The sequence below is a fragment of the Colossoma macropomum genome, unplaced genomic scaffold (genome assembly GCF_904425465.1).
Source record: "Colossoma macropomum unplaced genomic scaffold, Colossoma_macropomum, whole genome shotgun sequence".
NCBI classification, from domain to species: domain Eukaryota; kingdom Metazoa; phylum Chordata; class Actinopteri; order Characiformes; family Serrasalmidae; genus Colossoma; species Colossoma macropomum.
The window spans coordinates 18,410,058-18,437,188 of NW_023494802.1; the positions used below are offsets into that span (position 1 = coordinate 18,410,058).

General features: G+C 38.3%; 1 protein-coding gene across 1 annotated transcript in view; it reads left to right on the plus strand.

Moving 5' to 3' along the window:
- Positions 1-13,924, plus strand: part of ntsr1 (neurotensin receptor 1 (high affinity)) — a 76,814-nt gene extending 62,890 nt beyond the window's left edge. The window contains exon 4 of the mRNA XM_036592363.1: positions 11,005-13,924. Coding sequence (XP_036448256.1) covers positions 11,005-11,254 — 250 coding nt within the window. The 3' untranslated portion in view covers positions 11,255-13,924. The remainder of the gene's footprint in view (positions 1-11,004) is intronic.
- Positions 13,925-27,131: the final 13,207 nt, after the last annotated feature.

The window sequence follows — 27,131 nt, forward strand, 5'->3', positions numbered from 1 at the left end:
TTCAGTTCCTGAGGCTGAAGAGTTGTTTGTACATAACTAGTGTAGCAAATCAAAACAGTACAAAAGAGTGTCATTTTTGGGCTGAAGCCTGTGGTGAACTCAAAGTGCCAGGGAAAGTGGCTTCTTCAAAGCGACTGGAAACAGAACAGTCAAATCAGAAAACTGCTTTAGTGCAAAAGCTGTGTTTGAGGGAAAGTAGTAGGGACAAAGATTACAACTAGGGGGGGCAGAGCGCACTATATGGGGGTAGCAGTGAAAGAGGCTGGGCTACCACCACACGTAGTGTTTTATGTAGTGGTAGCACACTTTAAATCTTCCCAAGCACTTTAAAGCACTTTAAGTCTTAGGTGTAAACCGCGTCAGTCATTTTCTGGGTCGAGTGAGAGGCATAACGTTAGCCGCTGCGGTCACCGTGTTCACGGGTAAACAGAAACTGCTATAGATCCCACTGCATAAGCGCAGTATGGATGTCATCACACAAATGGCTTAGCTCGCTGTCTTGGACAACAAGCAGCCGGAACGGCTGTTCTTGTGCGAAATAGATGCGTCGAAATGCCCGTGAAATCGCTACTCTGGACGGCTCCAACATCAGTGATGCCGAGGATATTGTGAACCTTCTGAAACCTCTGAAAACAGCCACCACCGTGCTGTCCGTCAAAAAAAACTCCAGTGTCACTCAGTGTCGCAATTTTCGCATTTCCTTGTAAATTTCTTTTAACTGCAGGAGGGTAAAGTTTTTTTTTTAATTAAATACAAATTTGTTTCATTTTACACATTATTTGAATTGTTAATCTTCAGAAAAAAGGAATGTTTTCACTTTGATCTGATATTTAATACAGGCTGAAGCTACAACAGAATATTTTGTTTACAGATTTTAAGCTCTGTTCCTAGTAATTTCCTTTAACTGCAGGGGACCAGAGTTTTTGGTTTAAAAACGTTTACAAGCAAATGCATTATTCTGCACCGTTTACACTTCAGAAACAAAAAAGGGAATGTCATTCATAATTTTTGTTCATTCAAATTTTCTTTAAATATCGTAAGAACATCGAATCGTGAACTTAGTATCATGAATTGAATCATGGGCAGAGTGCATCGTTACACCCCTAATTACAGAGGCTGTGTTCTTGAATGAGAATGTGGACGACTCCCTTTATGTCCTCAGTAAGGTATGTAGAAAATCTTTGATCTTGCCATGGAAGACATTTAGAAATAATGGCTTATTCTGAGCTCTGCACACCTGCCAATCTTCACCCCAATCTAAAGAGGATCAGACATACCACTTTTATACCTGGCCATCAACCCCCCTTCAGGACCCCTGGTACCATCATAAAACTGAAGTCTCAGCTCTTAGATCCTGTCGTGAAAACCTTACTGTTGAAAAACGACCAGAGTTGTTGATGTAAACTGAGTGCTCTGCCCCTGGAAATCCTCCTTAGGGAGTGTTGTAAGGCCATTCACTGTAGCTGTTCAACCTATGGGAACAGAAATGGAGGTGGCTTCTTAAACCATTCTGCATTAATACTGTTTAACGAAAAATAACAACTTAAAGCAAAAGAAGAAATTAAATCAAAGTAAAACAATTCCTAACAGGTATTTAACTAATTTATCAAAGACAGATGTTTAGTGTAGCCGTTTTATTTTCAGAGAGGAGCAAACTTGACAAGGGCTACAAGCTTTTCTTTGAGAAGTACCTATTTGATTTCGAAGGTAAGGACCTCATGACAAATTACCCACTGAGCTCAGCTAACGCTAACTGTCAAATTGCTAGAAAACCAGAGTTTGGGAGTAAAGGTTGCGAAGGTTGGGAGTAAAGTTAAAGTACTCAGTTATACTTTAATTGTCTTTTGGTCATATTATGTGATTTAACTTGACATTTTTAGATTTTTCCATGTCTAATGTTAATGTTGGACATTGGTGCTATAAATGCCCAGATCATGTCTGTATTCCTATTTAAGCCGATCGACATGACGTTTACATTAACATATATCCTACAAAAGTGTCAAAACATACAGGGCCCGGTTTCCCAAAAGCATTGTACCTCAAAGATGATTCTTAAATGGTGGAACGAGCATCACGCTGACCACTATCTCTAACAGTGAAGATGATCTTGACATAAAGATGTTTTTGGGGAACAGGGCCCAGAACATAGTCACCACAGGTAACCTGAAACTATAAAAGAATGCATTTATGGGCGAAGCTATTAGCAGAGCTTTACTCATAACATCAGACATTCAGAGCCATATTTTACTAGTGTATCAAGCACCATGAGGCTCTGCAGGCTTCCAGATATATGGGTTTTCGGAATCTCTCCTATTATCTCCAGCAGACGACGGCCTCCGAGCTGTGAACTGACTGCATTCTGGCTTTCTTATGACAAGCAGCGCCGGCTGTGGATTAATGGAGTGGGAGTTAATGGGTATGGGGAGTTTTCCCCTCAGTGTTTAGTAACTGGACTATAAATCCCCCATGTTCTCCAACCTTTCACCCATCTATCGCTGCACAGCTCCAGCACAGAGAGGCTGGGCACCACAGCGCCCTATATATCACAACAGACCTCCCCCAGTCCAAACTAATCTGGATCATTTGGTGTAATGAAGTGAAAATGAGCCCATTTTTATCAATGGCAGAGTGCGTCTGGATTTATGGTGACACTGGCACAGAGCAGTTTTCATCACCCTCAGTGCGATTAGGCTGCAGATTTTCTGATGAGGGGTTTGAGGAGAAGAGTTTTTAAGAGATGTAAAGACAGCAAATGGCACACGCTTGAAAAGACCTCCATGTAAGATGAACAAGGGAAGACAGAATGTATTAGAATGAGGTATAAAACCTTGATCACAGTAATAGTTTAAAACAGGATGTAATACAACACTCTCTGAATGAGGGCCCTGGGGCACCATAAGGGGTGGGGGTTATTAGAATGATTCCAAGGCCCAATCCCATTTCACCCCTCCCCGGTTCCGACATTAAACTAAGATGATATAATGGTTATTGTAATGGTTATTGTAATTTAAAAAATAATTTAAAATTTAAAAAATGTTTAAAGATACTTACATTCGTGGGTTTCTTTGGTCTCTTGTTCAGCCATTTTGCTGGTTTTTCGGCAAAATGGCTGAACAAGAGACCAAAGAAACCCACGAATGTAAGTATCTTTAAAAAATTTTTAAATTACAATAACCATTATATCATCTTAGTTTAATGTCTTCAGTGTATTTTGGTCGTTTTCTTCATAACAAGCATAAACAATTTGCTAATAGCATGCTAATGTTTCGGTAGCTAGCTAGCTAACTTTCCCGTCCCACCTTAAACTATTTAAGTAAAAATTCGAACAGGAAGCTGGTGAATATCTGACTTCAGCTTTGTATCACCAAGGAAGTAGCGGTGGGTAATAATAAATAATTGCCCCCCTCTTCGAAGGCATGTGATGCCCTAAATGTAACTAAAGCCCAGCAGTGAGGAGCTGAACTTTACCCTCCTCTGCTGTCACTGCAGACTGGCAGGGTCGCCTACAGAGCAGCGCTGGTAGCTGTTAATGAAGTGATGTTTTTTTTTGTTTTTTTTTTTTAGGGATTAGAGTGACACTCGAAACCAAGGGGTAGGGGTAAAAAGAAGAAATGGGACTGGGTCTAAGTGACTGATTAACCTTTTTTTTGTGTGCGTGTGTTTTTTGTTTGTTTATTATTGTTGTTTCCCCCCATGTGACATACTGAAAGATAAGCTTTCATTCTGATTTGATGGGGAGTCAATTCCAAGAGTCGATTCTTTGATTCCAAAACGTCTGGGAGTCGGCCTCGATTCTTGGCCAATGACTAAATGTCTTTGATTCTGTCAGCCGTTTTTCATTGTAATTGGCTTGAGGGACATATATAGTAAGTGGAGCTGATAAAAAGGACAATGAGGGTAGAAACAAGGAGGTGGTCATAATGTTGTGCCTGATCAACATATATATATATATATATATATATATATATATATATATATATACATTAATTATAATTATGTATAATTTTAATGTATATAATTATACATACATTAAAAACACATAAGTATAACTACAAATAATATTAATTCAATAAGTAGTGATTTTATGCGGGTTGGTGTGTTTGTTTTTTCTGAACTTTTCCTTGTGGCAACTAGATATTAATTGTAATTATGCTTCAGCCAATCAATGCTTTTTTATGTTAAACCAGGTGTGCTGGTGATGGAATTTAACAAATCCATGCGATGGCGGGGGGGAACCGAGGAGAACCTGGAACCAAACTTTGTTTTTCAGTCTAGCTTACAAGAAATCACATCACTTTTCACTGTCTAAGTTTATTTCTATTCATTCCAATCATTTATGGTGATTCTACAAGCAAATACACCCTAATTGCCAAGATAAATCATCATATGCTGCTTAAAAATTTCAGCACCTCCCCCCAAACCTAAAAACAAATTCCCAGACCCCATTCAGAACAGCCCTTGTTATAAGACTGTGATCTATGTACTAAAAGATAAAGGTTCTGAAGAACATTTCAAAAGATTTTGTTAAAGGAAACACTTAATTGAAAGTACCTTTAAAGAACCAAAAGAGTTCTTCTATACAAAGCTCCAAAGAACCTCTTTTTCCGGTGGTTATTTTTAAGAGTGTGTAGTATCTGCACTGTTTAGTCCAAGGTTTTAACATGTTTTTGGGTCAGATAAGGTATATTGGAGCCATGCTGGTCTTAATTCAGTCTGACATGGTGTTTTGAAACGAATCTCACTTTGGGATCAAATGGCTTGGAATCAAACACGTTGGTGCTCCTTCCAGCTCAAGCAGCAGGGAGATCGTTTGGCAGAGCTGTTTCCTGATATATGTTCATTAGTGCGAGTTACTAGAGTGGAAAGACAGAATTGTATTCTAATAACACAAACACAAGAAACGCTGTATGCCAGTTGTAGACTAAAGCTAGAAATGCGCTAGTATAGGAGATCATTTGGGACCATTGACGGTACAGTGTTAAAATAAAGGTTCTATGTAGATACATTTTTCGTTCTTTAAGGTACAAACAGTGTAAACGTTCCCTCAAAGGTACAACAGTGGTTTTAAGGTCTGATTGTGAACCTTAAATAAGTTTTTCCAGGTGAAAAGTTCGTATTTGTATCTTTTCATAACCAAATGTTTACAGAACAGTAAAATAAAAGCCTGGAGACGAGACGGGGTGTGTGGAGTCAGTACAGCTTAGAACATATCATTTCAGTGGATTATGGTTCAGTTATGTTCCCTGACTAAAGGTACTGAGATGGACCCCTGAGGGAACCACCCCAGTGACAAGAGGGGCACTGCCCCAATGACCGTTTAGTACCTTTATTTCTGAGAGTGTAGCATGCAGAACTACTGATGGATGGTTTCTGTTTTTTAAAAGGCTTTTTGCTGCGAACAAGGCAAAGTATTACTTCTGATGTTTTGATAAAGAAGCTTGTTTAGCCAGAGAATGAGAGAGATAGTGGCAGAAATATATGGGTGTAAAGGAAAGAGAGAGAACGAGACAGGCTGTTATGATGACAGTGAGAAATGAGAGGACTTAAAGCCTTAAAAGGTTAACACCTAGGGGAAAAAAACAAGCCAGCAGCTAATTAAGCATTTGCCATATCAGAATACAAACAGCAACTCCCTGTAATGTCTCGAAGACAGGGCTAGGTGGCGCCACTCAAACTAAACATGTTTCAGCACAAGCTAAAAAAAATGTCCAAACTTTATATTGTTTTAAAAATAAATAAATAATAAAATTAAATTCTTGCAGCCTGCAGAAGATGATTTACTTGCTTAGACCACGTAAACACATTTATTAGGACATTTGAGTAATAGTGAAGAGAGACAATCATGATGTGTTCTAAAACCTCTGTACAATAATAGTCAGGTTTCGTCCAGCTATTGTATTAAGCACAGAGGTTTTAGGCAGCTGAGAAAACTATAATAAAAAGCTGTTTAACCTCTTATTGACCAGGATATATTATGGTTTTTCCATCTGAATGTACATGACCAAATCGTAAGGCAAATTATTCAGTAACTGCATGAAATAAATGTACATTTTTATTTTATTTATTCATTTATTTTTTGTAAAAACTCCCCACAATTTAACAGAACATGTGTTTTATGATCACACATATTGCTATATGCTTACAATTTACTGCTGAAAGCCAAAAATCTTTGTATTATTTTATAAAAATAATGTTTACAGAGCAGATCACTGAAGAGACGCCGTCTGTTTATAGTTTGTAGCTCAGATTTGTGGAAAAATGGGTCGACTTTCAGTAGAAAAAAAAATTGTGAGTTCAGCTTCTTTTATTATAAGGGTTTAAAATGACATCACCCATCTATTTGACTGGAAAGAAGACAGTTGCAGCTCTCATACGACCCCCACCTTTAGAATGTAGCTTATGAAATATGAAAGTTATGAAGAATATGACAAAGTGCGTTTTGGAACCACCGGTGGTCTCAAGGAGTTGAAAAGGTTAACTGGGCAGTAAACATCTAGCCTCATTAAAACACTAACATTAAAACAAACCCAACAATTACTAATACATTAAGTAGAGATTGTGTATTACAGTGTGTTTAACCGTTTTCAAATCTCTGCTCAAGGAAGCCCAGTATTATTTGTAGTTATCATCCAGTATCTTTTTTAATTAAATTAAACTTATGCATAATTCAATCATCAAGACGTTAACAGTCATTCAAAGCGGTCTGATATGAAATAAGCTTACCAAGTCAGAATGGTTCACCATGGTGGTGATAGGAACCAGATGTCTGAAGAGTTTAATGCAACTAAAAGCTCCCTCACAGACTTATTACATAAAGCGGTTATGAATATGCTCCCTGGTGTCAGATATTGTTTTATGGTAGTTTTATTAAAAGCATTTGGTCTCTAAAACACAGTTTTTAAAAACATTAATGGCCCAGATATAAATGTAGAGTGTTAAGGAAAATAGCCCCCAAAAGAAAACTTCTTTTTTCATATTTAGAGCTATTTTACTATTATCAGCACTACACATAAAAACTTAGGAACCAGGGGTCACAAATATTTACAGTGCAAATATAACCATTTTATTTATTAAACAAATCCACCAGCGAACCTCCATGTGTATTCTATCACCACCACTGTAATGAAATCTGAGTTTTCACTACAGTGAACCATTTCATATGAAACCGCTCTCAATGACTTTGTTTACAACTCAAACCTTATGCCAGCATAATTAGTAAGCTATCAGGTGACCAGTTTTAAGGCCAGACTGATTTGTAGCCTACTAGAGCACCAGTTTTCTAGTCCAATTTGGAGTTTGGACCTGGCATAAACCAAAGTGGCCAGTGACCAGAAAGAATTGAGAGAATGGATAGCTACATGTAGCACGGTCAGCTTTTGTTCGTACTCTTCTGTTAAATACAGTGGTGGACAGTAACGAAGTAAATGTAATTTGTTTCTGTACTTAAGTAGTCTTTTCGTGTATCTGTACTTTACTGAAGCTTTTCCATTTTTGGTGACTTTTTACTTTCACTCCTCTACATTTCAGAGTCAAATATCTCACTTTTTACTCCACCACATTATGAGAAATCTGTCGCTCCTTTTGGTTTCTGTGTGTATAAAAACACAACATGTCAAAACGAAAGAAGTGCAAAGCAGAACACCAATCAGGGCACAGCGGTCACTTTGTTTTGAGCTTGTTTTGACCTGTTGGTCATACCGACCCAGTGCAGCACACGGTTCAACATCAGCGCAGCAGTGTAAAATTGTGGGAGAGTCTATTCAACATAAATGATGAACTAACCTAACTTTGTGTAAACAGACCACAATATAGAAATATGTACTCATATGCAGTTGTGACTGACGTGTCTTTTTTCTGAATTTATACAAACAATATTTCATTTTATAGTAAATTAGTTTTGTCTAGTTTATGTTTATGAACAGAGACCTACAGATGCAGTTTAGTAAAGGAAACTCATTTGTGAATCTGAGTTTAAAGTTTTTATTCAACTTAAACTTGTAATTAAGTTGCAAATAAATCTTAAACTGAAACTTTGCTTGTTTGTAAGAAGTGATTTCAGAGCCTCTCAGTTCTACCTGATGGAAACTGTTTGCCTTCAGTGTTTTGTGCTTATGATAATTTTAATAGCGTCAGACTAATTAATGACATTCTATTAATATACTGGTGACACAAGACTGACACTGGAGTATTTTCACCTAAAATTAGATAAAGCAAGAGTCATGTTACAAAAATGATAATAGGACATCAGAGTCATAATTAATCTTTTACTACTTTTACTTTCGATACTTAAGTCCATTTGAAGGCAAATACTTTTGTACTTTTACTCAAGTGGAGGTCTAAAGGGAGGAACTTCTACTTTTACTGAAGTAATATTTTACCTTGGGTGTCTCTACTTTAACTCAAGTACAGGGTTTGTGTACTTCGTCCACCACTGGTTAAATGTTAATTCGTCAGTGAATTGAGCTGCATCCAATCAGATTCTCTGGAAATGTGTCAGTGAATACCATCTTTACAAAAACCAAAACAGAATCCTACTTTTGTTTTAAAAAGGAAGTACATTTCACAGCTTTCATGCAGAGCACATGAGCAGCAATGACGCTGGAAATTGAAGGATGAGTCACTTGTAGTAATTACCTGAGATCATGCGTGTGCCTGTGCGCGCGTGCATGAGCACTTTTCATAAAAGCATTCTTGCTTTGAGGAGAGGGGATAATAAGGGCCCTGAACGGTTTTGAATGTATTTCAGGACTGGCACTGAAAGGCCAAATAAGAAGAGAGAACAGAGTGGAGAACAAAAAGAGCAGAAAAAGTCAGTTACTTCTGTTATACTGTCTTAAGTAGACACAGTGAAATGCATTAACATACAGTCAGTCTTTTTAATTTGTGTGTTTCCATGCATTTATTATTACAAATAAACAAGAAAGGACATTTTTGATGCAGTACACTCTCAGAAATAAACTGTAAACTGTCTCTGGGTCAGTTCCCCTCTTGTCACTGGGGTGGGACCCTCAAGGGTCCATCTCAGTACCTTTAGTCAGGGAACATAACTGAACCATAATCCACTGAAATGATATGTTCTAAGCTGTACTGACTCCACACACCCCGTCTCGTCTCCAGGCTTTTATTTTACTGTTCTGTTTTAAAACATTCGGTTATGAAAAGGTACAAATACGAACTTTTCACCTGGAAAAACATATTTAAGGTTCACAATCAGACCTTAAAACCACTGTTGGAGCTTTGAGGGAACATTTACATTGTTTGTACCTTGAAGAATGAAACACGTACCTGCACAGAACCTTTATTTCTAACAGTGTATGGTTAACAGTCCATTGTACAGCAACTAACAGAGGCAAAAAAAGACTGTTTTAATGTGGCACAGATCTTAGTTATTCAGTTGAGTATTCTGTCTTAAGCTCTGTTTGAGCTGGATTAGTTTTACCAAAAGAGGTCTGGATATGTAATTTGTAAGTGATTTGACGGGTTGATTTGTACGGAATCTGTGTAATTTCCCAAAATTACCCCAGGTAGGCCGGATCGAAACATCACAGCCTGTTTACTTTAGTGTTAAGATTAGAATTTAACAGATCCAAACAAACAACACAATCAAGCTTCCAGTTAATACCAGGTAGAACAGCACCAGGCTTGTACAGGGGGCTCATTTAGCTTAAAGAATGCCACCTAACAGGGCAGAAATCGCTCTGCCTTGTGAAAGACAGATATTTAGAGATTTGATTTCATTCTCCTTCCAATTAGATCATCACCAAAAGTGTTGTAGATCACTGTAGTCCTGTGTTGAACTTTATAAGGGAACTGTTCCAAGAGCTCCATTTACCGTTACTGCAAGATAACTAAGATTGACGACTTATAGCAGGTAATTTGCTCCAGAATTATACCTGAGCAGACTTGTAAAAACTACAAACACTAAAGATTCATACTGGATTAAAATCATTGCTGCATGACCAGCAAAGAGTGTATACATAAGAAATCGCTGTTGTCAGAAGAAAACCTTGTACCCTTTACATTGTATGAACATTTTATGACCAATGGATGTAAAGAAATGACCTAAAATGACTGGTTCAATTGACTTACATTGAAAGTAAAGTAGGTTTTTTGCTTCTCCTGTAAAGTTACCATTTTGGAGATACGAGGGGAAAAAAATAAAAGACATTATATTTGGCTCTACCATTTTTTGAAGTGTGACACCACCCCTGCTTTCTTGACATTTTTCCTTCTTAAAAATGATCTTAAGTGAAGTGATCTTGCCCCACTGGCAGATATTCTTAGTTCCGTTCAGCATTATTTCTTAAAACAAGTTATCTGCCAGTGCAGGAAGATACTTTCATGTGATCCATAAAAAAACAGTTAAAACAAGAAAAAAAGGTCTAGTAATATGTTAAAATCTCATAATGTTCTTGGAAATCTCATAGTGAGAAATATTAGATACACTGTGTGGCCAGAAGTATGTGGACACTTCTTATTATTGAGTTCAGGTGTTTCAGCCACACTTATTGCTAACAGGTGTATAAAATCAAGCACACAGCCATGCAAACTCCATAGACAGACACTGGAAGCAGAATGGGTGGTACTGAAGAGCTCAGTGACTTCTGCCCTGGTCAACTGTAAGTGCTACTATTGTGAAATGGAAGAGTCTACAAGCAATTACGCGCAGTGCCAAGCGCTGACTGGAGTGGTGTAAAGCACGCCGCCACTAGACTCTGAAACATGTTCTGGAGTGATTAATCACACTTCACAATTTGGAAGTCTGACTGATGAATCAGGGCATGGCAGCTGTCCATGGGTGTGATGGTCAGGTGTCCACATACTTTTGGCCATATAGTGTAAGTTGCCTATATTTAAGATGCTTTGACTTACCGAGATATCATAGTTTTCTCAGATGTTTCTAGTTTAGCAGCAATAAATAAATATTAATATTACACTACGTAGCACAAACAAACACTAAGATTAACTTTTCTTTCTCTCTCTTTTCTCTTCTCTCCTCTCCAGCACGCTCTATGACTTCTACCACTACTTCTACATGGTCACTAATGTGCTGTTCTATGTCAGCTCAGCTATAAACCCTGTCCTGTACAACCTGGTCTCAGCCAACTACCGGCAGATCTTCTTCTCCACGCTCAGCTACTTCTGTCTACCATGCCGGCGTAAGAAGCAAACGCGCATGCTCACCAGGCACTCCATCAGCATCTGCAGCAACCAGACCTTCTCCACCAATATCGTCAAAGAGACCGTCTACTGACCAGTAACAGCACTCCAGCGCTCAGACCCTCTGGTCCACTGCAGTGGAGCCGATAAGTACCTGTATGAAATGAGAGAATGTGTCCATGTGGGATTCTCACTCCTCCTTATGTCTGTAACTGGAATTCTCCCCATAGACAGGCATTGCAGACTAGCTGTGAAAGACACAGTGACAACGTGCAAGAGAAACGGCCAAGATGTAGCCTTGCTGCAGAGCTTAATATACAATGTGATGAGAGGAAACCGACAGTTTAAATGATGGTGTAAATAGTGTACATATAATATTTTGAATGTACATTCAGATTTATATATATATATATATATATATCTTAACACATGAAATTATTACACAAATGAAGAAATTATGAAAGGACAATCAGTAGGGTATTACTGACAGTTATAAACTGTGGCTGTTATACATAAAGACATTTATACAAAACAATCATGCAAAATTACTGTTTATTTGCTGAATTTAACATATTGGGGGGAAAAATGTGGCTTGTGCAAAGGTTATGCCACATTTTACACTGCATATTAGTTTTTTAACCCCCCAATATGTTAAACTTGGCAAACAAATAGACATCGTGCACCAAAATTTGCAGAAAAATGCATTAAGTGTATGAAAATGTGCAGTTATTTTCACTCACAAAATCAACAGAACATGTAATTCGACCAAAGTGTTCTAACTTTTGCATACGACTGTATATAAACATATTTCAGCATTTCAGGCAAAAGTCCTTTCAGTCACATCAGCTGTGCTTAACTGATGAAATATTTCTGATTCAAAGGACTTGAAGGACATAGGCGATCGTGAGAGACGTGCACAGATGCAGAAAAGGAAATGAAAGCTATAGAGTTTATGTGGAGTCACTGAGTCATTCACTGCCTCACACCGGGCGACTGTGAGCACATGGAAATGGCCCATTAGGAATTCTTTCCCAACTGACAAAGCACAACAGGGACACCGAAGGCAGACTCTGCCGCATTGTCCGATAATCGTTTTCCTGGCGACGCTTTGCGGCATTGTTTCTTGCCATGATGTCGCCGTGGCAACGCTGCGAGGTTAACAAGGCAGCGTTTGACTGTTCAAAGCGAGAGCAGAGGGAGGAAAGGCCAGCCGTGGGTTTGCACACAGCAGATCTCTCGCTTCTAGTCACTTTCCCACAACAAAGTCTTGGGTGACTTTCTCTCTGCAGTGCACCGATTGCCAGGGCAATGATGAGCGAGCAACAGTTATTAACACTGGGTGAGGGAGTTCCCACTCCGTTCACTGCTCTGCTGCGTGTGGCTGTCATGATAGAAAACAAAGAAAAAGAACACGAAGGACAATGAAGATCGCTCACAAAAGCTGCTCATCAGTGAGAAACCCAGGCGTGGGCAAAGCTGAGAGGAACTCCAGCTTAAAGAACAGCAAACTTTGAGATACAGGGTAATCAGCAGAGCACAGACGATAAAAAGAAAGAAATTACAGAGCTTGCTGATTGGATGAGGAGTCCTAAATGAGGCTGGAGGGCTTTTATGATTCAGATAATACACTTTTGATCACTGTGGAAAGAAAAATGCGTGGCTGTTTGATTCAAATGGAGATGCATCCTGCAGAAATTTGACCAACTTTGACCATGCCTGGATTGGCCCCATAACTCAAACGATCTCATGCAGCAGTCCATAGGCCTCGTGTTGATTAATGGCCCCCATCCTTTGGCCTGTAACGCAGCAGAGAGGCTTTAGCTGGCCCCAGAAGTGTAAAACACGCCATTACGATTCTCTCACAGCCTGCAGCGCTCGCTCATATCCATCTGGATAAAATAATGTAGGATTATTCCTCTAATAGACAAGCGAGATATGCGCAGAGGCCAGTTAACACTGAAGGCGAGTGGATGTGTAGCCTTGCGAGGAAGTGTTTTCCATTAGAGGAACAGTGTGTGCAGTGGTGCGGGTTAACTGAGAGGTGTGATAAGAGCTGAGAGAGTGCAGGGTGAGAGCACAACTACCGAGAGAAAGAAAGAACAAGAGGCCCATATACAGTGAGGGTGGTAGCAGTGTTTTCAGTGCTGGCACTTTGTAGCTCAGTCAAACAGAAGTGAGTGGCCAGATGGAGGAGAACATGATGTGAGAGGTTGTACACGACTGCTGCCTGCTTTTTCTTCTCAGTGTGTCTGTCTGTCTTTGTACTGAACAAGGTGTGCGTTAGAGGTCTGTACAGTAGGGCTGAAAAAGTCATCTTTTTACATCAAAATTACATTTAAACAGGGTTCAAATCACAAGAGCTGCATATTTAATCATAGTCTACATTATCAACAACACTGAGTGCGTTTACATGCACTTAATAATCCGATAACTGCAGAAAATCAGATTGTGTCAGTAATCCAGTCAACACGTTTACATGTGAGTAATCAGGCAACAGGGAAACTCCGGGTCAGGCAGTAATCAGATTTCTGTTGTACAACCAGCCAATAAACTCACAGAAGACGACGTGATGTAAACGTAAGGTAAACCTCAAACTTCATGCCACGACTTTTTTTTAAAAGCACAACTTTACTCGAAAATATGAACTTATATCATCTAGAATATTTAAATTCTTTCACTACGTTTGGTTTCAGCACCGCTTTTCGGTCTGTTTCCGCACATGTGCAGACTGAGAAATCCGAAAGAAATCAGAGTAAGAGTTTACATGCACTGAGAAATCTGATAACTGAGCTAAAATCCAGTCTCTTTATCGTATTGTGCTGTTTACATGACCATTTGAATAATCGGATAACTGCAGAAATCAGATTATGATTGGATTATTGGATGCATGTGAACGCATTCGTTATCTTAAGTTTTAAACAGCTCTAAATACTTCTAAACCTGGCAGTTAGATTGAGTTGAATCAGGTGTGTTTGAGTAGAAAAATCACAAAACTGCCCTGGACTCCGGCCCTCCAGGACTGGAGATCGACACCCCTGAGTTGGACCAAACACCAGTGATACACATTCCAGCTCTTTTCAGTGAGTCAGGGGCCTGCCTCACAAAGCAAGTTTAACTTGGACTTAGGGTTCCTGACTAAGTTTCAGCTTCTCAAAACATAACAAACGGAAAATTTTACAAAGACGTTTAACAACTTTCTCTATGAATCCAGGTTTAGATGATAAAGTTAGATTATCTAGATAATCCTTGTGCATGTGCACACGAAAGCGTGACGTTTATGACGAACAGCAAACTGAATCAAACATGAGGCCTTTTTTTTTACCCCCAAAGAAGGAAAAAAAATGTAAATGTGGAGAGAAAAATAATAATTAGTCAAATTTGTTAACATCTATATAGTTTGATTTGCATCCTCTGATTAAAAGTGATATTCCTCACACGATTAACGCCATAAATGTCACAAGGATGGATAAATAAGTAAGTAAATAATAAATATAAGAAAAGAAACAAATCACCGGAGAGGTCCACCAGTCAGAACCCAGATCAGCTGGTTCAGCTCAGCTTCTTTGTTCCCAAAATTAGCCAAGTTAGCAATTTTATCTATTTTTTTCAATAAAACCTTAGCAGTCTATTAAAAAAATTGCATTGTTTATTTTTTTAAAAAATCGACCAAATCTGATGTGATGTAGTTTCACTGGATGAACTTCAAGTAAATGTGCACAATGGAGACAAATCCAACAACCAGGCATCAACAAACAAGGTAAAAGTCAGCGATCAGAAGATCCAACAAGCACACCTGGAAACACGGCTCAGAATTACATGAACAAAACCAGAGACAAACTAATACAACAGGCAGTAAGTCTGGGGGTAATGAGGCAGTGGAGCCATAATGCTAGATGGAGATTCAAAAAGGGGGTCCTGTGGTCGAGGTACAGCATCATAAGATCTACTCTTTTGTTTTACTATTAATTTACTAAATAAATAAAATTGTCTCTTCAGTGAGTCAGCTCTCAGCATTTATGCAGGAGTTGACTTAAGCCGGGGTTACACTACACGACTTTTACCCCTATTTTAGCCCCTATTTTCAGTCTGGCTGAGTCTGAGCTGGTCGGCTCTAGTCTGCGTTTCAGACCAGTTGGAATTTATCAAACGACCCGACTCTGAGTGAAATCTAGTGTAAACTGATCAATGAATCAATCTGAACGGATTCCTGCAACAGCCAATGAAAACAGAGCAAGAAAAGAAGAAAATACAGCAAGTAAACAAATAAAAACAGAAAAGTCTCTCACGTGTGGAGCGAAGCGTTTTAATGAGCTGAGTTTAAGGCACGAGTACAATTGAGTTCATATACATCTAAAAATCTAAAAAAAAATAATAAATAAAAAAATAAAAAATGCCACGATCCTCACTTAAACATGTTTACCTGCTGCTTCTTTACTGTTTCAGCACAAAAGGCAGAGAAAACAGCAGCAGCAGCTCCACATTTGTTCATTTGTGTCTCCTAGTAATGAGAGAACGTGAGAGTTCGGCGAGTTCAGTGAGTCCGTTTGGTTCAGCAGCAGCTGAAAAGTTCAGTAGTGTGTGATCCCTAATCGTTTAGTGTGTGATCCCCAATATTTCAGTTGCCCAAAAAATATGCAAAAACCACTCTGACAGTCTTTTATAATCTGTTCAGACTTTAAAAGTCGTGAAGTGACCCGAAGGCTTTAAATAGCCAAACGACATCACTACCAAACCCCCACATTATAAAGACAACCATAACTAGCTGAGCTCTGAAGGTGGCAGCCCTGTAAATGAGACACAGCCATAGACATTAAAAAGAGAGAGAGAGCAAGAGAGAAAATGCTTCAGCACACGTGAAACTGACAGGCATATGTCCTCCAGTAAAACCCGTCTTCTAATCTAAAGTTCTAATTAATAGCACTCAGAAAACAAACTCAAGCCTGACTCAATGTTATCTGTGGAAAACTGGCCCAAAACACTGTTTTGTTGGACCCTGTCAGGTTTGGGTCCAGCGGCATTCTGCTATCGTTCGTGTCTGTCAATCTCTGTAATGGATTTTTGTGTGTGTGTGTGTGTGTGTGTGTGTGTGTGTGTGTGTGTGTGTGTGTGTGTGTATTACATTGCATTATGTAATATTACGGTGAGAAAACGGTAAAACTGTACAGGCACAGTGAGTCAGAGCCAAACTTTTTGAACTCACTTCTGTGCTGAGTGGTGATTCAGCCCAGTCACTTTGAGATAGATTTGTATCTCTCTGTCTTTTACAAATCCACATCACTGTCTGACAGGCAGTTTTCTCCTTCACACCACAAGCTAATCACGATTCATAGCCTTTATTCCTTTTTCTACCAAAGACTGTTACACCTGCAGCAAAGCAAGTGCGATAAGCTACCAGTAGCTGTCCAAGGTGAACAATATGGAGCCTCTGAAGTTTCATACACCATTCTTATCAGTCATTAGCTTGCTGGTTTAAACCTGTTGGATTATAACAGCGTTAGAAAATGAATAGTTTAAAAAAAATCTACATCACTAAAAAAAAAGTTTACAGATGTCAAGAATAACATTTAATGGCAGAGGAATGTATATTTGCCTTTGTTTATAGTGTTTAGATGATCTCTGTGTGAAGCCTTGAGTTGTATTATCGTTTCTACTGTGCTAAAAAAACAATTTCAAGTAAATATATCACAGCTGTGGGAAGAAAACCTCATTTTTGTTGGTTTTCAGTTCTTGACATATTTTGAAAATACCTGTTGTCTTTTACATTGTGTGTAAATTACATGATGAATGGACCAAAAGAAACGGCCCAAAATGACTTGGAAAAAAGTCTGGTTCCATTGACTTACATTAAAAGTAGAGTAGGTTTTTTCCTTCTCCTGTTAGCATTTTGGAGATATGAGGTTTTCTTTGACAACTAATTAGCAATTAAAGCCAAAAGTTGGCTGCATTTTCTACGATCTTCAGCTGCTGCACTGCACTTCCCAGCGATCGTCATTACAGAATCACCAAATCATTAACTTTAAAATGCTTTCATTTATACAAATTAAACTTAGTCAAGGAGATCAGATCCATTAAGCAGACAAGCCTAATGTCATTAATTGATTTCAGTTCCCATTTAAATGAGTAGCCAATGATTTAGCATCAACTAAATCGTAGCATTCTTATCATTGTGCTCTGGATGGTGAATCTGTCTGTAATGTGGTTGGGTTTCTGTGAGTACGTTGTACTTCAGTTGTAATGTAATCTACACTGGTGGTGACCGTTGGGGAGAGATGGGCACACATTTGCTGAATCACCATAATCACCAATCATCATTATTTATATAACCTGCACATCTCTGCTAAAAACAAAACAAACTCTGTTTCCAGCACGTATCATTTATGACCAATTCAGCCAAAAAAAAACAAGTGCAAATGTTAATTAACTCCACAGGTGGGCTTAAGGGTAACAGACTGAGGGGCAAGTTGTAGCCCCTCAATGATAAATGCAATAATTTCAAACTGGTTCCATAAACACACAGAAATATGCACCAAAATAAATGATTAGGATCAAAATATCAGTAGAGTAAAAATATATAGAAATATATTTTATTTACATGACATCTGTAGGATGTTTGATTAATCTGTGAATACAACATCTGAAGTGATCTGTTTTGAATTAATATGCATTTAAATGGATCTCTACTCTTGTTTTTCTTGGGTGGCATAGTTGTTTAAACTAACCACATCAATGTACTTTAGCCTGGCTAGCTCCCACTGAGAGCTGATTACATTGATGATTCAAACTGAGCTATATTAGCGCCACCAAGAGGGGGATTAAAGTTTTACAGGTATGAAATTCAGTAATCGAAAAACTACTTTCATGATTCAGTCTTGAAAAATATCGTTTTAGCTGCTCTGAAAATGCAAAGAGGACAATGTGATGAGAATACAGGTGATTCAAAAAGATTAATCCGATTTCAAAATGATTTATTTCACTTGTAAATCATCACAGATCAATGCAGTAAACTGTAAATGGTTTAAATGAGCGTAAAGTTTATTATGTAATTGTACAAGGTCTCAATATGAACCTCCTCCAGCTGTACGGACAACATCAACACCATAGTCAAACTCATCCCATACTGGATTGAGCATGTCGGGTGTCGCTGCACTCACGGCTCTTTCAGTGCGATTTCGGAGATCATCCAGTGTTGTGGAACCAACAACGAACGCTCTGAGCTGTTGGAGGTTCACTGCCCACGAAAATCAGTTATGACGGATTCACTCTTATTGAAGTGGAGAACACAGAACGCTTTCTGCTCAGGGGTCGCATCTCCTCTCAGACTGAAGGGAGCCATCTTCCACTGACAGTCAGAACCTCTTAAGACCCCCTCTTTCAATTGGATTGTGATTGGTTCCTAGGCGCCTCACGGTTATAAAAACATGAAGCTTTGGAATCGGATGAATCTTTTTGAATCACCCTGTCCAATATGCTAAGAAAATGCATGTTCAACAAATATATTTTCTCTCACATTGGCTGGTGCCCCACCCTCCCCTGCTGTATTGCATTAATGACAGCTTATGCGTGTACAATGGTTTATTTCTATGGGAACAGCTTTGTATTTTCATAAAATGACCAGTATGCTTTTTGTCTTTGTGCTATGCTGCAATTTTCTGTGCTTTTGTATTTCTTCTCCATATTGTTTCTGTACTCTGCTGCTATTAAAGTACACATGCCCTATGTTGGTAAACTGACAGTGATACAGTCTCTGTTGTTCTGTCTCTGAAATCCAACACATTGGATTTGAAATGAAAAAAATGACTATAAGGTTAAAGCTTAAAAAATAATCTTTGAATTTGCTTTGACTGGATAAATACATCTATTTTGGCTGGATCATTTAGGAATCACTGGCCTTTTACATGCAGTCCCCACTTTTTTTTTTCAGTGGAACAAAAGAAATTCAACAAAATAAAGTGCTTGGTTGCAAATAGTTGGGCCTGAGCTGTAAAGATGCTTCCATCATCAGCATGATGCAACTATCATCAGCCACATGATCAATAACCAGTCACGATCAGAAAAGCTTCCCCCCATTTTCTCTGCACTTTCCTCAAGCTTAATCTTCACCTGAAGACCCAGAACTCTGCACCCTTTAAAAGTACTTTAAAGTTCTGGAAGCTGAGCTTTGAGTTCCTGACGTTTCACAGTGATTTGCATCTTCTCTGAGGTTATGCTGAAAGCTTTCTTCTCCTTCCACTACTGTGGTCTTCTGTCTGCTCATCAGCGTGTTCTTCTTTCTTAAAGATGTACCACCTGGTTTTGATATGCCTACTGTTTCGACTAAGCGTCTGATTTATTCTGATTTTTTAACCTCACAGTGGCCTGCTTTACTGCCACCAACACTTCTTTAGTCCTCCTATTGAAAGACAACAGCAACAAACCCCCAGATTCAAACTCCACGTGCAGAATCACTTATTTGATTAGTTATTATCCTTGAGATAATCCTAATGATACAGAAACAGAGCCAAGTAACAACCAAGCAGCCAAATGTCTAATTACTTAATGACTATCATGCCTATGAGGTCTATGCATGAAAAGGCCTGTGACTCTGGATTAGCCCATACAGATGTAAACACCCTCCAATTTGAAGCTAACAAAGCTTTTGAACCTCCTAGTCATTATTTTCAAATCCAGTGAAACCTCAGAAGTTCTGTCTCTGTTCAAGTATTTACTTACTGCATTGTAAGTTTGGAAAAAATAAATAAATGTCATTTTGTTTCATTCGTAATCAAATCTGTCTTATAGAAAATCAATAAAAGAGTTAATATATATTACACTACATTCAACCAGTGAATATTTTTTCGGATATTTCTCGTCATCTTGAACTCACCAGTGCTGCATTTGTGTTAATCTGTCTCTAATTCTAAAAAATTGTCCACACAGCCTATTAAGGCATCAGTAGATTGATAGAGAACCCGTCAATAATAGTACAGTCAGCAAATCTGAAATACGATTTTGAAAAAACATCTAGATAAATCATAATAGATCACCATATTTAGTGTTATTGTGATAAATATTACACCGTAATAAGGCGTAATAGCATAATTTGCCCTGTCTAATAGGATTTAGTTCAGTGAACAGATTAGCACAGTGCTAAATAAATAATAATCATCTGGTAGTTTTGATAGCATTTCTAAATATGCTACAGCTGGTTCATTGTTATCTGTTCCAACTCAACAAAACACTTGGATTACCTTATTATCTGATTTTCCCTCTCAACATCCAGAAAATCACATCAGAGAATCTCCTCTCCATAATGTAGATTAATGCTTGTACCTTGTTCACAGCACTCTGTCTTTGCGCGGTAGTGTCCTCACATAATATGGAATAGCCCATTATAACCTTGGCTGAGAGGTTAGGCTACACTGAAATTACTGAAAATCACTACAATCACAAATAACAGCTTTTTAAAATATGTTGGAATAAGTTGCTTAACATCACCACATACAATAAACCTAATTTGTATTTTCATGGTGCCCTTGGCTCATCAGTGCCCTAGGCGGCTGCCTGCCTTTGCCCAGAGTGAAGACCGCCCCTGAATGTGATTATGATGTGATGTGTGATCAGAAAACCAACTAACCTCTCCTTTATGCAAATTACAACCCACAAAGTTACAAAAGCACCATTCACTATTGTAGAAAATAAAAAGAAATGAAATATTAACAGCTACTTACAACAAAAATGAATGTAAAGGCTGAGACTCACTCAGCATAACCTCAACAGCTTTTACTATAAAGGCTACAAAAAGAAATATATTTTGTTACACAGCAACACAAGAATATATCGCTGCGGTCAGAACAAAATCTCATATCTCCATTTTTTCATTTTTTCAGTTTTTGACATCATTTAAAAACGCCTGTTGTCCTTTACATTGTGTGTAAATTTCATGAATCAACCAAAATAAATTGCTTAAAACTACTTAGAAAACACTCTGGTTCCATTGACTTCCATTAAAAGTAAAGTATGTTTTTTCCTTCTCCTGTAAAGTTACCATTTTGGAGATTTGAGATTTTGTGTCTGACCTTTATCATGGTGTCTAAACAAACCAGTCCCTGCTCTTTGTTTGGAGCCTGTAGAGTGATGGATGTACGTCTCAAGGAACTGGGAGTGTCTACATGCCAGGAGCATCCTCACAGCTGATACAGCTGACTGCTCAGTAAAACAGTCAGCTATTCAGCCATGTTCGAAGAGAAACTCCACAAGTGTCGCACAAGCCCACGCCAAGAACGCCTGACGTCTCCGTCAGGTCTAATCGCAATAACAATGGCACGAGTTCGAAGAGGCCGCGGGGTAAGTTCACAATTGATGACTTGAAACTAAACAACAAAGGTCCTTTGTTGGCGGAAGCCCACGGCTGGCAACATGTATGATGTGCCAAACTCCAGAGGGTCTAAACTTTAAGTTAAGAACTCATAATCTCTGACGTTGTGTAACTGAAGCTTCCGCTTTCATTCACTCTCCCACTCTCTCATCCATAGTTATGCACCTTTTGGATACAGAATTGTCGTCATGTTTAAAGTGCGCAATGGTTTCCCACTCATTATTATAAGCACCTTTACCTGAACCTTAAGGACCTATCTACACAACAACCCATTATACATAAACGTCCTGTTATTTTGCAGCCCAGCTCTTCTCTTCAAACACATCCCACATAGCAATCAATCATAATCCGAAAGCCTTTCCTTCAGCAGCAGGCGAAGCATAATCCCTGTACATTTATGCATGCACTTAGTTACACGCCCACCAACTCAGTCTACAAGTGCAAAGAGCCAGCCGAACCATGTCTGCTGCTCTGAAATACTGCATGTGTTAATCTCTGCCGCTGCTGTACGCTCACAAACAATCACTGCTCTAAGCCAGTGACATCACTGCCTGGCCAATTTCAATTTCTGGCCAATTCCACCAATTTCTGAATTATTCAGTCACTGAGATGCAAACAAAGTCATTCAGAGCTGTTTGAAGTTCCTTATAGAGAAACTTACAGACTCTTTTCTTTACAGTGGTGGTGATAGGAACCAGGGGTTGCCATGTCTACAACACAAATATAACCACTAGTGAACCTACACATCACTTCTAAGCTTTTTTTTTATTTAGTGTTAATGGTAAAATAGTCATAAATCTAAAAAATACATTTTTTTGGGGACTATTTTATCTTAGAACACCCTGCATGTATCCCTCCTCCATTAATGCATTTAAATAAATGGATAAAAAAAAATTTAAGGCAAAACTTTATCACAAAACTATCATGTGTCAGACATGAGGTGGCATATATTTAACCATTTCATGTAAAAACTTTGTGAAGGAGCTTTCAGAGGTGGACATCTGGTTCCTATCACCACTACAGTGAACAAGTCTGAGTAGGTAAGTTTCTCTAGAATGGAGCATTTTACGGCAAAACACTCTGTATGACATTGTTTACATCTTTACCATTTAATTATAAGGAATTTTGGAAAAATCAATGGGGTTCACCTATAATGTCATAGCTTTCCTCTTTCTTAGGAATAAAACATTATTAAATATTAAATGACAGTCATAAAACTATGTATAATAATGGTATATATAACATTAAAGCGTTCAAATAACTGTAATAACTAATAACCAAATAATAACTAATAACCAAATAACTAATATACTTTGCAAACTGTGAAAGTTTTCATACATGTAAACTGAGGGGAACCGTCATGGCCCTCTATGCCCTCAGAGAGGCCCAAGATATTCTAAACGTAATATTTTGACAATCAGCATCTAAACAAATCTAAGCAAATAAATCCTTCAAACCTGCCTATTCAATTTGAACTGGAACGCAAAAGGTTAAATTAGAGAAGCCCCTTTGTCTCCCCCTATCAGAATTTTGCTGTATCTGCTGCGGCGCGCAAGAATGTTGGTGATTGGTGGTCCGGCTATAAATTTACAGAGGGCCAAGCAATAGTAATTCAATGAGAGACCAGTTTCAAATGACACTAAAATTGACCAATCATATGCTGTTGTTGGAAGAAAATCGTATCTCCAAAATGGTAACTTTACAGGAGAAGGAAAAAACACACTGTGCTTTTAATGTAAGTCAATGGAACCAGAGTTTTTTCCAAGTCATTTTGGGCCGTTTCTTTTGGTCCATTCATCATAAAATTTACACACAATGTAAAGAGCAACAGGTATTTTCAAATTATGTCAAAAACTGAAAAACGACAAAAATGGAGATGCGAGGTTTTCTTCAGACAGCAGCGCATATCTTCCCTCTACGGGGTGGGCTTTGTTATCTCTAACTTTATGACAAGTGCTGCCCACTGTGAGGAAATGAAGATAGCAAAAAAAATCTAGCAAGCTTGTTGGTTAATGACGGAAGCCGAGCGTAACATTACTGCAAGTGAGCAGGACATTGTTGCGAATTTATTATCCATGCCGTTCTCTAGATTAACTTTACATGAAAACTTGGAGTTAATTAGTAAAGGGTGTAATGTGTAGTAATGTGTCTGAATCTCATGGCTGCTTGGCCGTGTGTGCGCTGTTGTGATGTGAAGGCTTGTATGAAATGTTGGTTGTGTGTGGTGGCCTGTGTGTGAACCCTGGCCCATCATCTACATATTCATAAATGGAGCTTGTATGATGATGCGATTATTTGTTAGCAGGATTTGCATTTTTCCTAAGAATTTAACTATTTTTATTTACCCTCTCTGAGCTGTTTCCTCGTTAAATTTCTAGGGCTGAAACAGTGTCTTAATTTTTGTTTCTTAACTTTTGCACTACTTTAGGAGGGGACACAGTAAACTAGGCCGAGATTTAAGAGTCACTGTGTTTAAAACTTCAAATAAAAGTTCAAAAACGTCAAAAAAAAGGTCAAAACTTCAAAAGAAAAATTCAAAAACTTCAACAAAAAAATTCAAAAACATTCAAAAAAAAAATTTTAAACTTTCAAAAAAGTTCAAAAACTTCAAAAAAAAAGTTCAAAACCTTCAACAGAAAAAAAGTTAAGAAACCTTCAAAAAAATTCAAAAACCTTCAAAAAAAATTCAAAAACCTTCAAAAAAAGTTCAAAAACTTCAAAAACCTCAAAAAAAGTTCAAGAACTTCAAAAGAAAAATTCAAAAACTTCAACAAAAATTCAAAAACTTCAAAAAAATGAAAAAAAAGTTCAAAAACCTTCAAAAAAAAGTTTAAAAACTTTAAAAAAAGTTCAAAAATTTCAAAAGAAAAATTCAAAAACTTCAACAAAAAAAAAATTCAAAAACCTTCAAAAAAAAAATTCAAAAACTTCAAAAAAAAAGTTCAAAAACCTTAAAAAAAGTTCAAAAACCTTAATAAAAAGTTCAAAAACTTGTGCATCCAGTCAGGTAACATTGTTCCTAGGAGAAAACGTTGGGGACTATCATGATATTCTGGTCCACTCTGAGTTGCAGGGGTAACTGCTGGGGAATTATTCAGTTCATAGAGCTTAATGTTTTCATCAATTTCAGACACAAACTAAATAAAAGCTTTTGTCTTTGCTGCCAACAATAAACACATGTTGACCTTTTCTCACACACCATTTGAAACTACTGAAGAAAGAAATGTGAATACAAGAAAATTAAACCAACTTCACTGCTCAGCAAATGTGGCTCTCAAGCTTTAGTAAAAATGAAAACAGACATACCCGTCCAAATGCATCCTGTGCTGTAATAAAAGCACAGTTTATTAGACGTAGTGAGGCAGATTAGTCAGAGTTTACAGGGCACATAGCAGAGGTTTGATGCTGGGTGATGGGGTTCTGAGCATAACACTCCTCTCCTGTGCTCTGAACTGTGAAAAAGCAAAGTAGTGTTTTGATTGTTTTTGCTCTTGGAGCATATGAAATTGATCTGGTCTGATGGCATCCTTCGTCCGTGTAAGTGTGTATATTAAGCATTTTTCACATAACTGGTTATGTCAAAAAGCCATCAGCCCCTTCAGATTCATTCTCTGAGATGAGTCTGAGGCAACGGGACAATGAGAAGAGAAAACATGATTTAAAGTGAAAAATGAGTGTGTGAAGTGTGAAGATATCCAGTATCAGATACAATGAGCAAAAGATCTATGGTCAAAATTAGCGCATGCATTTCTATGTAAAGATGAAATGTGTTACTAGCAACCCAGCCAAATCTGAGTAATCAAAATAAATAAATAAATAAATAAAATAAAATCACCAAGTGAATAAAATTAGGATTCAGAATCATGAAAAAAATAAACAGTATTCTCTGCTCTGAAACGCTGTGGGTGTCTCCACTGAAGGCACTAAAACCACACCCAAGACTGCATCTTCATGACCGCATTTAAGGTGGAACAGAACAACTGGAATAGAAAGCTGATCTAAGCATTGCGTTCACCAGAATGTAACTGCTGCCTCATTTAAGGTGGAATGGGGACCACTGATGCTAATGCTCTGCAGTTTTAATACTGTTACGGTGTAAAAAGAGGGCTCATGCTAAATGTGGCTCCACTGGGTCATCGAGCGGTGATTTTAGGCCTGGCAAAAAAGTCCTGAACACGGAAATGATGACGGTTCAACAGTCTAACTCTACTATTCATTACTACATAATACTACATAACACAGTCTTTTTCTAACATGTATATGTAAACATTGGAAGTAAATCTTTGATTGTTTATGAATACATGCATGTACAATTAAATCATATCACTGCTTGGAAGAAAACCTCATATCTCCTTTTTTTTATTATAATTTTTTGGAGCTGCTGTCGGATCGAAACCTTGCAACTCCAAAATAATAACTTTACAAGAGGAAAAAAAAAAAAAACTACTTTACTTTTAATGCAAGTCAATTGAACCAGACATTTTTCCATATCATTTTGGGCCGTTTCCTTTGGGCCACTTATCATGAATAAGAAGTGTCTATCATGGATATATGAGGTTTTGTTCCAAAAGCAGTGATACGCATACATATACACACACACACACACACACACACACACACCAAACGGGGACAGTCGAGTTTAAGTGGCCATTAACAACATAGTTGAGATTTATTATGACAGTCTTCCTGTTAATGTTCGGGACTCAGACACAGCCTCAGTGTTTAAGTCTAAGCTAAAAACTTACTTGTATAGTCGAGCCTTTGGTAATTAGTTGTCCCTGTTAGTTCTATACCTGCCAGAGTCTCTGCTAACACTGTAATTTGTGATCGGTCACCCATTACAGAACTGACTCTCTGTGTGTTTTCCTTTCTTTTCTTCGCCGAGTTGAACAGCTGCCCATCCTGTGCGTCTGATGCTGCTGCCTCTTCTGCCGTGATCGGGTGCCACTGCTCACCAGCCCTCTGGACCGGCTTACCAACATTGAGCCTCCTGCTGTACAACGCCGTGCAAACCTCACCTTCACAACCTGACCCCACTGATACTACTGCTGTTGCTACATGAACTAATAAAAATTATTAATTTGAACTAATCAATCATTTAAACTGATCAAATTAATCAATCACCCATTACAGAACTGACTCTGTGTTTTTCCTTTCTTTCCTTTGCCGAGTTGAACAGCTGCCCATCCAGTGCGTCTGATGCTGCTGCCTCTTCTGCCTTGATCGGGTGCCACTGTTCGCCGTGCAAACCTCACCCCCACAACCTGACCCCACTGATGCTGCTGCTGCATAAACTAACCTAATCAAATTAATCGTTTGCTCCACCGTTTCCCTGTTTTTGTACTACAATACTTTCTACTAACAATGTTTACTATCCGGTGTCGACCAGAGGAGGATGGGTTCCCCTTCTGAGTCTTGGTTCCTCTCAAGGTTTCTTCCTGTTTCTCTTATGGAGCTTTTCCTTGCCACTGTCGCCACTGGCGATGCTCATGGGGTCTGGACCCGGATTTCTTTCTGTAATGCTGATTTCCTTGTAAAGCTGCTTGGTGACAACACCTGTTGTAAAAAGCACTATATAAATAAACTTTACTTACTTACTTACTTACTAACTGTCAGA